The sequence below is a fragment of the Panthera uncia genome, chromosome X (assembly GCF_023721935.1).
Source record: "Panthera uncia isolate 11264 chromosome X, Puncia_PCG_1.0, whole genome shotgun sequence".
NCBI classification, from domain to species: domain Eukaryota; kingdom Metazoa; phylum Chordata; class Mammalia; order Carnivora; family Felidae; genus Panthera; species Panthera uncia.
In genome coordinates, this window is record NC_064817.1 from 54,121,924 (window position 1) to 54,134,649 (window position 12,726).

General features: G+C 40.7%; 1 protein-coding gene across 1 annotated transcript in view; it reads left to right on the top strand.

Moving 5' to 3' along the window:
- Nucleotides 1-12,726, top strand: part of IGBP1 (immunoglobulin binding protein 1) — a 38,873-nt gene that overhangs the window by 14,566 nt on the left and 11,581 nt on the right. The window contains exons 4-5 of the mRNA XM_049643911.1: nt 2,230-2,309; nt 2,983-3,095. Of these exons, the coding sequence (XP_049499868.1) occupies nt 2,230-2,309; nt 2,983-3,095 (193 nt within the window). The remainder of the gene's footprint in view (nt 1-2,229; nt 2,310-2,982; nt 3,096-12,726) is intronic.

A 12,726-nucleotide genomic window follows, 5' to 3' on the forward strand; every position in this document is an offset into this window, starting at 1 on the left:
TCCTGATGGATAGACCCTGTGATTATTATATAATGCCCTTCTTCATCTCTTGTTACAGCCTTTAATTTAAAGTCTAGTTTGTCTGATATAAGTATGGCTACTCCAGCTTTCTTTTGGCTTCCAGTAGCATGATAAATAGTTCTCCATCCCCTCACTCTCAATCTAAAGGTGTCCTCCGATCTAAAATGAGTCTCTTGTAGACAGCAAATAGATGGGTCTTGGTTTTTTATCCATTCTGATACCCTATGTCTTTTGGTTGGCGCACTTAATCCATTTACATTCAGTGTTATTATAGAAAGATACGGGTTTAGAGTCATTGTGATGTCTGTATGTTTTATGCTTGTAGTGATGTCTCTGGTACTTTGTCTCACAGGATCCCCCTTAGGATCTCTTGTAGGGCTGGTTTAGTGGTGACGAATTCCTTCAGTTTTTGTTTGTTTGGGAAGACCTTTATCTCTCCTTCTATTCTAAATGACAGACTTGCTGGATAAAGGATTCTCAGCTGCATATTTTTTCTGTTCAGCACATTGAAGATCTTCTGCCATTCCTTTCTGGCCTGCCAAGTTTCAGTAGAGAGATCAGTCACGAGTCTTATAGGTCTCCCTTTATATGTTAGAGCACGTTTATCTCTAGCTGCTTTCAGAATTTTCTCTTTATCCTTGTATTTTGCCAGTTTCACTATGATATGTCGTGCAGAAGATCGATTCAAGTTACGTCTGAAGGGAGTTCTCTGTGCCTCTTGGATTTCATTGCCTTTTTCTTTCCCCAGATCCGGGAAGTTCTCAGCTATGATTTCTTCAAGTACACCTTCAGCACCTTTCCCTCTCTCTTCCTCCTCTGGAATACCAATTATGCGTACATTATTTCTCTTTACTGCATCACTTAGTTCTCTAATTTTCCCCTCATACTCCTGGATTTTTTTATCTCTCTTTTTCTCAGCTTCCTCTTTTTCCATAATTTTATCTTCCAGTTCACCTATTCTCTCCTCTGCTTCTTCAGTCCGAGCTGTGGTTGTCTCCATTTTATTTTGCAGCTCATTAATAGCATTTTTTAGCTCCTCCTGGCTGTTCCTTAGTCCCTTCATCTCTGTAGCAATAGATTCTCTGCTGTCCTTTATACTCTTTTCAAGCCCAGTGATTAATTTTTGACTGTTATTCTAAATTCACTTTCTGTTATATTGTTTAAATCGTTTTTGTTCAGTTCGTTAGCTGTTGTTATTTCCCGCACGTTTTTTTGAGGGGAATTCTTCGGTTTCGTCATTTTGGATAGTCCCTGGAGTGGTGCTGGACTTCGGGGTACTTCCCCTGTGCTGTCTTGAATAACTTGCATTGGTGGGCGGGGCCGCAATCAGACCTGAGGTCTGCCCCTATCCCACCGCTGGGGCCACAGTCACACTGGTGTGTGACTTCTCTTCGCCTCTGCTAGGGGCGGGATTCACTGTGGGGTGGCGTGGCCCGTCTGGGCTACTTGCACACTGCCAGGCTTGTGGTGCTGGGGATCTGGCGTATTAGCTGGGGTGGATGGGCAAGGTGCACAGGGGCGGGAGGGGCAGGCTCAGCTCGGTTTTCCTTCGGAGATCCGCTTTGGGAGGGGCCCTGCTGCACCGGGAGGGAGTCAGACCCGCCGGAGGGATGGATCCGCAGAAGCACAGTGTTGGGTATTTGTGCGGTACAAGCAAGTTCCCTGACAGGAACTGGTTCCCTTTGGGATTTTGGCTCGGGGATGGGCGAGGGAGATGGCGCTGGCGAGCGCCTTTGTTCCCCGCCAAGCTGAGCTCTGTCATCAGGGGCTCAGCAACTCTCCCTCCCGTTGTCCTCCAGCCCTCCTGTTCTCCGAGCAGAGCTGTTAGCTTATAACCTTCCAGATGTCAAGTCCCGCTTGCTGTCAGAACACACTCCGTCTGGCCCCTCCGCTTTTGCAAGCCAGACTCGGGGGCTCTGCTTGGCCGGCAGGTCGCCCTAGAGGGGAATATTTTAAAGCCAAATGATTTTTTACTTTTGGCGAGATGATTTCTGGGAGAACTTTCTTTTCCTCCCTTTTCAGCAAGGTACTCAGGAGAGCTAAACAGCCTCCACCATTAGTATTCTGCTGTTGTATTTTAGAGACTGATAAATAGGGAGTGGGCAACGTTTGAATCCAGGGCTTTTCAGGCACCTGAAGCCTTAAGAGCCTGTATCATGGGGTAAGCAGAATGGCAAATGTGTTTCTGATAATGAATTTCCTTTCCAGGTATCAACTTCTTACTCACCTCGTCAGGACAGGCCTCCAATGAAACCCTTCATTCTCACTCGGAACATGACCCAAGCCAAGTAGGTAGTACTAAAAAGTGGGTTGCCTTTGTAGGCACCCTGTTTTATGGTTCAGTTACAGTGCATGTTAAAAGGCCATGTCCTCATCTGTGGTGGCTGTTCTTTCATCAATGCGATGTTACCTCTAATATTTTCTATATGTCTGTCTTCATCAGACATATCACTCAAACTCAAGCTTAAAAGTAGGCTGAAAAGAAAACTAACAAAAATAAAACAGAGGAAAGGAATCTGGTGGAGAATTGTACACTTCAATTGTTTCCCATTGCCTTCAGCTACAATTTTCAAAAGGACATATTGGCCTGTTTTGGATTTAATTCTGAGTTCTTGAAAGAAGACACTCTTCCATTGGGTGGCAGGAGAATCTCCTTTCCTCTGTGTACTGTTCAGACCCACCAACTATAAATACAAAGCATCTGCTTTGTGGGACACTGGCCTCTGGGATTGCTTTCTGAGTGATGATCCTGAGCTATTTATCTTCTCATGAAAGCTCTTGACTATAATGCCCCTTCCTGGATGCTTCTTGTTACATATCCTCCAGTTTACATAGCTCCTCAGGAGATAGCTGGGCAGGGGAGCCAGGATGAAATAAACTCAGCCTTTGTCACTAAAGAGAAGAGGCTTTTTAATAGTGCTGTGCATGTTTGGTTTTCTAAATGCGGTGTGATTCTTGCAGAGTATTTGGAGCTGGTTATCCAAGCCTGGCATCTATGACAGTGAATGACTGGTATGATCAGCATCGGAAATATGGAGCATTACCAGATCAGGGCATAGCCGTGACAACACCAGGTATGAAGGGGTAGGAGGAAAGCAGTTACACTATTATTGGTCCTTACTCCCTAGCAGTTAAATTCAGACCAAGTATTATTGCCCTTTAGGAGCAGAAGGAATCTGAACAGAGATTCTAGGCAATATTTTATGTTATATATTATTAAGATAAATAGCAGATGATTTGGGAAAGATGTAGGGAGCAGCTGTATGATTCTGGAATCTTTCCAGATGTCGTGGCATAAAAACAGACTGAGCATCTAGGTAGCAAAACCAAAAATCCATGGACTGCATTTGCACCTCTGGTAATGGCAGAGTAGGTTGTATCAGGCCAATCCCTCCCACAGATAATAATTACAAACTGAAGAAAATAAAACCTCTACCTAAAGGAACTAGAGAGTGACCAAAAGCAGACATAGACTGGAGAGTAGTCAACACTTAGAAGAAGGGAATGGTACTTGGAATTTCTTGAGGACAGGGACTTTGACTTACTGTATTCTTGGTGTCCAACTCGGTAATTAGATCACAGTACATACTTGGAGTCATCTTTGGAAGGGAGAGGTGGAGAGGGGTGTCCCTATAAAGATGGAAGCAACATGGTATATTAGAAAAAGTGTGGACAGACCTGGGGTAACCAATTACTCCTGCTACTTAATAGATAGGACATCACCTAGCCCCTCTGAGCCTGTTTCTTATATCATTTGATCCTCTTAACAACCCTATGAAGCAAACATCCATATCCCCGTTTTAGGATGAGGAAATGGTGTCTGAGAACTGATGTACTCAAACGCAACATAGCTAGAAAGTGGCCAGGCTAGGATTTGAATTCAGGTCTTAAAACACCCAGTTCCAGTGCTATTTCCACTATAGCACAGAGAAGAGAAGAGAAGAGAAGAGAAGAGAAGAGAAGAGAAGAGAAGTCATGAGAAGTCATTTGAAAGGGTTTCCTGTTTCTTACATCTTCTCACCCACTGGCAGTCTGCAGTTACTGTGATGTGGGGGTAGGTGAAACTTGGATAGAAACTTAGAGCCTTACTGGTTGAGGAATGAGAGAAATGACTTCAAGGTGACCATAGCAACTGAAAAATGAGATGATATCTCATAAAGGAAAGAACCTCAGAGGAGGAGCCCTGATTCTCTGTATAAACCTTGCCCAAATCTCAGGCTGACACCTAAGCTATGTGTGCCCAGGATAGATTCCAAGCACTCTAGATAAGGCTAAAGTAACAATGCAGGATTCAACTGCTGCCCAGTGCAGAGGAAATAGAATTTGGAATTTTGGTTCTAGACAAATGAAGTGCCTGCTAAAATGAAACAGAACTCAGAATCTCTACAACATACCATTCATAAAGTCTGGGATTTAATTCCAAACTATTATACATAGAGAGAAACAGGAAAATGGGACTTCTGCTCAAGAGGAAAAGCAATCAGTGGAGACAAACCCCAGATGACACAGATGTTGAAATTAGCAGACAGGGACTTTAAAGCAGCTTATTTACATGTTCAAGGACAGAGGGGGAAATATGCTTGTAATAAGTGAGAAGATAAGAAGTCTTAGTAGATAATATCTATTATCCACTAACTTTGTATTTACAAACAGTACCTGCTACCCAGAGACAAGTATTAATGTAGCCCATATGGACTCTTGAACCGTCTTGAGATTACAACATACATGCTCCTAAATCATTGTGGTTGGACTTTCAAGTATCCTAACTTGTTCCTGGACATGTAACATGTTGATAAACCTCTCAAGTTTTAGCAACATATAGAAACATCTCCAATCAAAAACACTTCACAAGTTCTACTTTGTGTCAGCCATTGCTGACATTCTGTCCCTAGAGAATACAGTGATATCTAGTGTGTTGCAAGCTTTCAAGATAGCCTAACTTTAAAAAGTTGGTCCATTTAGTTGTATCCAATGGATGTAGATTTGTCTCCTAGTTCACTTTGTGTCAGGAGCTAAAACTGTGAACCTAACTTTCTGTTATTGGTGAGTAATAACCAAAAATAAAGATTTTATTTTCATGCTCAAAAAAAGAAAAGAAAGGAAAGAACTCTCAGTGGAGAAGTGCGAACTATCCACAAATTCTGAAACTGAAAAATACAATATCTGAAGTTTACAAACATTGGATAAGCTTAATAGCAAATTGGCAGTGACAGAAGAAAGTGTCAGTGAATTTGACAATAGATTAATTCCAATTAGTCTGACAAACAACAAATTGGGGGGGAAAAAAGGTGAACAGAGCCTCTGTGACCTGTGGAACAAGGTTAAAAGGTCCACGATATGTACAGTTGAAATACCATTAGGAAAGGAGTGAGACAGAGAAGGGGCCAGGAAAAAAATTTTTTGAAGAAATGATGGCTGAAATGTTCCCTAAATCAATGAAACACAAATTTACAGATTCAGAAATTGTATCAAGCCGCAAGCAAGTTAAATACAAAGAAAGACACACATAGGCACATCATTGTCAAACGGCTGAAAACCAAAGGAAAAGAGAAAACCTTGAAAGCATCCAGGGATAAAGTACACATTACATTTAGAAGAACAACAATGGGAGTTGTTTCTGACTTCCCATTAGAAAGCAGTGGGAGCCAGAGACAGTGGAGCAACATCTGTAAAGTTTTGGGGGAAGAGGAAGATATGTCACTCCAGAATTTTATACCCAGTGAAAATATACATCAATATGAAGGCATAATGCATTTTCAGATAAGGCTGAAGGAATTCTTCACCAGGAAACTGGCATTATGAAAAATTCTGAAGGAAGTTCTTTAGGCTAAAGAGAATGATACCAGATGGAAACTTGGATATTCAAGGAATAAGGTGAAGCAGAAATGGTAATTATGTGGGTAAATACAAAGGACTATCTCCCTCCCAACTTTTTGAAAGGGCTTTTTGAAAAAAGACTTCCTTAAGGCAAAAATTATAATAGCGTCCTGTGGGGATTATAATGTATGTAGATGGAATACATATGGCTATAGCAAAAAGAACAGAGTAAATGCGATCTTGTTTTGTGAGATTCTTCTGTTTTATGTGAAGTGGTACATATTATCTATTGCTGTGTAACAGGTTACTGCAAAATGTAGCAACTTAATAAACATTTATTGTCTCACATATTTTCTGAGGGTGAGGCATCCAGGATCAACTTTACTGGGTGACTTTGACTTAGGATCTCTTGAGGTTGCAGTCAGGGTGTCAGCTGACACGTAAGCTATACAGTCTTGTATAGCTGGACTGAGGCGGGAGGATCTGCTTCCCACTCGTGGACTCATCATTCATGTGGCTATTGGCAGGAGGCCTCCCCTTGTGGGTCTCTCTCTGAGGTTGCTCACAGCTAAGAGCTTCCTTTCCCCAAAGCAAATGATCTGAGTGAGAATGACCAGGACAGAAGCCTGAGTATCTTATATAACCTAACATTGGAAGTGACATACCATGACTTCTGCCATATTCTGGGGGTCACAAAGTATGGGAGGGGACTACAGAAAAGCGTGAATACCAGAAGGCTGAGACAGATAGAGTCCATCTTTGAGGCTGTCTCTGACATGGTTCGGTATTAACTCCAAGTACACTGGGAAGTTAGGAAGGAATATTGTATTACCTAGAGCAGCCACTTAAAAAATAATGGATCAAGAGAATGAGAAGACAAGACACAGACTGGCAGAAAATATTTGCAAAAGACAAATCTGATAAAAGACTCTTCTCCAAAACATACAAAGAATTCTTAAAACTCAACAATAAGGAAACAAATACCCAATTAAAAAATAGGCAGAAGACCTGAATAGACATCTCACCAGAGAAGATCTACAGAGGACAAATAAGTATATGAAAAGAAGCTCAACATCATATGTCATTAGGGCATTGCAAATTAAAACAACAGTGATACCACTACACCCCTAGAAGAATGGCCAAAATCCAAAACACTGACAACACCAAAAGCTGACATGGGTATGGAACAACGGGGACTTATTCACTACTGATGAGGATGCCAAGTGGTACAGCCACCTGGGAAGACCATTTCTTACAAAACTTAAACATGTTCTTACCAGACAATCCAGCAATCCTGTTCCTTGGTATTTACCCAAATGAGTTGAAAATTTAGGTCTACATAAAACCCTGCACACAAGTGGTTATGGCAGCTTTATTCATAATTGCCAAACTTGGAAGCAACCAAGATGTCCTCAGTAGCTTGAAAGGATAAAGTGTGGTACATCCAGACAATAGAATAGTATTCATTGCTACAAAAAAAAATGAGCTTATCAAGCCGTAGAAAGACTTGGAAAAATCTTAAATAACATATTACTAAGTGAAAGAAGCTGGTCTGAAAAGGCTACATGCTAATCCAATTCCAACTATATGACTTTCTGGAAAAGGCAAAACTGGAGAGATAGTAAAAGGATCAGTGGTTGCCGGGAGTTAGAGGAGGAAGGATGAACAGGTGGAGCACAGAGGATTTTTAGGGCAGTGAAACTATTGCTTGTATACTAGTGAGTACATGTCATTGTATACATTTTTCCAAACCCACAGAAGGTACAACACCAAGAATGAACTCTAACATAAATTATGGACTTTGGATGATACTGATGTGTCTGTGTAGATTTGCTGATTGTAACAAGTATTTCACTCTGGTGCAAGATGCTGATAGTGGGGGAAGCTATGCCTCTGTGGGGGCAGGAAGTATATGGCAACACTGTGTATTGTTTGTTTTTAAAAATAATGCAGATAGACAAAGCTATAAAGTCAGTGGAGAAATTAAAAGAGAAGAAAGCAAAAAAGAAAAAATAGAGAAACAAACAAGAAAAATAGATACGGTGAACAGAAAACCAATAGCAGAATAATAGATCCCATTCCAGTCATATCAGTAATTATTCTTACTTTAAATGGAATAAACCTCCAAATTAGAAATCAGAAATTGATTTCAGATTCAGCCACATGCTGTCTACAAGAGATGCATTTGATTTTATTAAATGTTTATTTATTTTGAGAGAGCAAGAGTGAGCACATGTGGGGGAGGGGTAAAGAGAGAGGGAGAGAGAGAATCCCAAGCAGGCTCTGCACTGTCAGCACAGAGCCCGACACAGGGCTTGGTCTCACAGTTTGTGAGATCACAGATCATCAGATCATGACCTGAGCTGAAATCAAGAGTCAGACAATCAACCAACTGAGCCACCCTGGCACCTCAAGAGATGCATTTTAAATGTAAAGGCACAGATTGGTTAAAAGTGAAAAGATGAAAAAGAATATACCATACTGACAGTAAACATAAGAAAGCTGTAGTAGCTACAGTAAAGTCAGATAAAGTAGACTTCAAGACAAAAGGTGTTACTGGATGTAAACAAGAGCATTTCATACCAATAAAAGGGGAAATTTATCAGGAAGATCTAGCAGTAATAAACATCTTCATGTCTAATAACAGGCTTTAAATTACAAGAATTAAAAATTGTCAGACCAAAATGGAGAAATAGACAAATCTACACTCATAGTTGGAGATTTTAATACTTCTCTGTAACTAATTGAAAGAATTACTAGACAGAAAATCAGTAAGGATGTAGATGATCTGGACAACACTAGCAGCCACCTTAACCTGTTTTATATTTACAGAACAATAAATCCAACAATTGCAAAATACACCATTTTTCAAATGCACATGGTACATTCACCAAGAGAGATGATATTCTGGGCCATCAAATAAGTCTCAATATGTTTTAAGGATTGAAATCACACTAAATATGTTCTCTGACACAATGGAATTATCAATAACAATATACCTAGGAAGTCTTCAAATATTTTTAGACTATAGTTGTTTTTTTTCTTAATTTATATCCAAGTTAGCATATAGTGCAACAATGATTTCAGGAGTGGATTCCTTAATGCCCCTTGCCCATTTAGCCCATCCCCCCTCCCGCAACTCCTTCAGCAACTCTCTGTTTCTTTATATTTAATATATATAAATTATAAAATATAAATCTATATTTAATGTGTATATATATCTTAAGGTCTTATATATATCTTATATATATTTGTATATATATATAAACAAAAAGTAATGTTTTTATATTATTTTTGCTTCCCTTATGTTCATCTGTTTTGTATCTTAAATTCCTCATATGAGTGAAGTCATATATTTGTCTTTCTCTGACTAATTTCACTTAGTATAATACTCTCTAGTTCCATCCACGTAGTTGCAAATGGCAAGATTTCATTCTTTTTGATTGCTGAGTAGTATTCCATTATATTATATATACCACATCTTCTTTATCCATTCATCCATCGATGGACATTTGGGCTCTTTCCATATTTTGGCTATTGTCAATAGCGCTGCTATAAACATTGGGGTGCATGTGCCCCTTTGAATCCACACACCTGTATCCCTTGGATAAATACCTAGTAGTGCAATTGCTGGGTCGTAGGGTAGTTCTGTTTTTAATTTTTTGAGGAACCTCCATACTGTTTTCCAGAGTGGCTGCACCAATTTGCATTCCCAAGAATATAGGTTTTTTTTTTTAATGCTTATTTTATTTTTGAGAAAGTGAGCATGATGTGGGAGGGGCAGAGAGGGGGGACAGAGGATCCAAAGTGGGCTCTGTGCTGACAGCAGAGAGCCTGGTGTGGGGCTCAAACCCACAAACCGCAAGATCATGACCCGAGCCAAAGTCAGACACTTAACAGACTGAGCCACCCAGGCACCCTCCAAATATTTTTTTTAATATTTATTCATTTTTGAGAGAGAGACGGACAGCATGAGCAGGGGAGGGGCAGAGAGAGACAGGGAGACACAGAATCCAAAGTAGGTTCCAGGCTCTGAGCTGTCAGCACAGAGCCCAACACGGGGCTCAAACTCACAAACTGTGTGTGAGATCATGACCTGAGCTGAAGTTGGATGCTTAACCGACTGAGTCACCCTGGCGCCCCTCCAAATACTTTTTTGTAATTTTTTTATGTTTATTTTTGAGAGAGAGAGAAACAGAGCATGAGTGGGGGAGAGGCAGAGAGAGAGGGAGACACAGAATCTGAAGCAGGCTCCAGGCTCTGAGCTGTCAGCACAGAGCCCAAAGTGGAGCTCGAACTCACAAACTGAGATCATGACCTGAGCCGAAGTCGGAAGCTCAGCTGACTGAGACCACCCAGGTGCCCCTACCCCTCCAAATATTTTTAAGTTAAAAAGCATGCTTCTACATAACTCATGGGTCAAAAAAGAAATCACAAAGAAAGTGAGAAAATACTTTTAACTGAGTAACAATAAAAATACATTACAATTTGTGGCATACGACTAAAGCAGTGCTGAGTGGGAAATGTAGAACTTTCAGTGCTTATGTTAGGAAAAAGAGAAAGATAAAATTAATCACTTATGGTTCTACATTAAGAAATTGGGAAAAACAAGAACAAAAGAAACCCAAAGTAATTTTTTTTCAACGTTTTTTTATTTATTTTTGGGACAGAGAGAGACAGACAGAGCATGAATGGGGGAGGGGCAGAGAGAGGGAGACACAGAATCGGAAACAGGCTCCGGGCTCCGAGCCATCAGCCCAGAGCCCGACGCGGGGCTCGAACTCACGGACCGCGAGATCGTGACCTGGCTGAAGTCGGACGCTTAACCGACTGCGCCACCCAGGCGCCCCAAGAAACCCAAAGTAAATAGAGGAAAAGAAAAAATAAAGACGTGGAGAATCTAGAGGTGGTGGTGGTGATGCACAAAGGTCGCCCGTATGTGTACCCTCATGGCCTGGCGGTTTTGCTCATAGGTACATACCTGAGAGTAATGAGACCGTATGTCCTCAAAAGGCTTGTGCAAGAATGTTTATAGCAGCATTATTTGTGATACCCCAAGCTGGATACTTCCCAAATGCCTTTACATAATAGAATGGATAAAGAAATTCTGGTGTGTTCACATAACAAACTATTGTTTAGCAAAAATTAAACTAACTCTAGTTTTTGAGGTATCAGTGGCAAATATAGCAGAATTTTGCAAATGTAATTATGAGTGAGACAAGCCGGACACAAAACAGGATATACTATAGGATTCCATTCATATAAAGTACACAGGCTGGTGAAACTTGTATATGCTGGTCAAAGGCCAGCATAATGTTTACCCTTAGTGGGGGATCATGAGTGGAATTGGACCTAAGGGGGACTTCTGTGGAGTTAGTGTTTGCATCTAATCTGAGTACCGATTACATGGATGTGTTCAGATGTGAAGATTTTTTGGGCAATGCTATGTTTGTGTCTATGTGTACATGTATGTTTCAATAATAACACACCAAAAAACCTCATGAGCAACATTTTCAATAAACCAAGAGACAGCACATCCCCATGAACTTCACAAGAAAAACAGTAAGGGCAAGTCACTCATAACCACAAGATGAGCATGTGATTGGCATCTGTGTAGGAGAAATCAGGAAGCATTGACAGATCATCTGAAAGAGCTGACAAACAGCAGAATCCCCAAACAGCAAACAGGTACTCACTAAGCATGTGGCAGTCCAGTTTAAGGACAGCAGTTGAAATGGGAGGGGTTTTTCACTCCAACAAAAACTGGGTAAATACAAAGGACCAGAGGGTCCAAAAGATATGGAGAAGTCTAATCTTCCATGAACTCTTGAAAATGACCCAGCAGATCTTGCTTCCAAGACAAGATGCCACACTAAGGAGAAATTGCTGACAGTAACATTGAAACTGAGTAGAACAGGGACCATAAAGAAGGAAAGAGAGGGGCACCTGGGTGGCTCAGTAGGTTAAGCGTCCAACTTCAGCTCAGGTCATGATCTCACGGATTCTGAGTTTGAGCCCCGTGTCGGGCTCTGTGCTGACAGCTCAGGGCCTGGAGCCTGCTTCAGATTCTGTGTGTGTGTGTGTGTGTGTGTGTGTGTGTGTGTGTGTCTGCCTGCCCTCCCCTCCCCCACTCACACTCTATCTCTCAAAAATAAACAAACATTAAAAAAATTTTTTAAAAAAGAAAGAGAAGGGTCAGATGAAAGTGGGAGAGAGGACTGGAGCCAAGAACTCCAATGAAGCAAGAGTCATCTTATCTCTTTAACGTACATACAAATAGCAGAAAGGGAGCCTCTGTGAAGTGAGAAAAGCTACCCTGAACCATACTTTCTGAAAGTTCAGGAAAGCTTATTACACGTAAGAATGAACAACAGATGGTGGTGATGGTTGCACAGCTCTGAATATCCTCAAACCACTGAACTGTACACTTTAAATGGCTGAGGTTTATGGTATGTGAAATCTATCTCAATAAAGCTGTAAAAAATTTGAACACAAAATTATCAAGGTCAGATCCCACACAAAATTATTATAAAGGTGGGGGGGGGGAATCAAAAGCATTCCAGAAAGACACTCAAAAAAACAACAAATCTAAAATATATGCTGTTTTTAAAATTTTAATATATTTTTACCGCTAAAAAATACATACTGTTTGAAAATTAGTTGGAAGGCATTAGGAAAACTGTATAAGACATAGGAGAACCATACAAATCAGGATTCATAAAACACAGAAATGCGGTGACAACTTGGGAGACGTAAGAATTATTTCAGAAGTAAAAGCTAGACCGGAAACAAGAATGGGTGAACAAACCAGAAAATGCCTTACTAAGGTAAAAAAATGTTTTACATAAAAAAGAAAGATAAACAGGACTGGGGGTGGGAGGAAAGTGG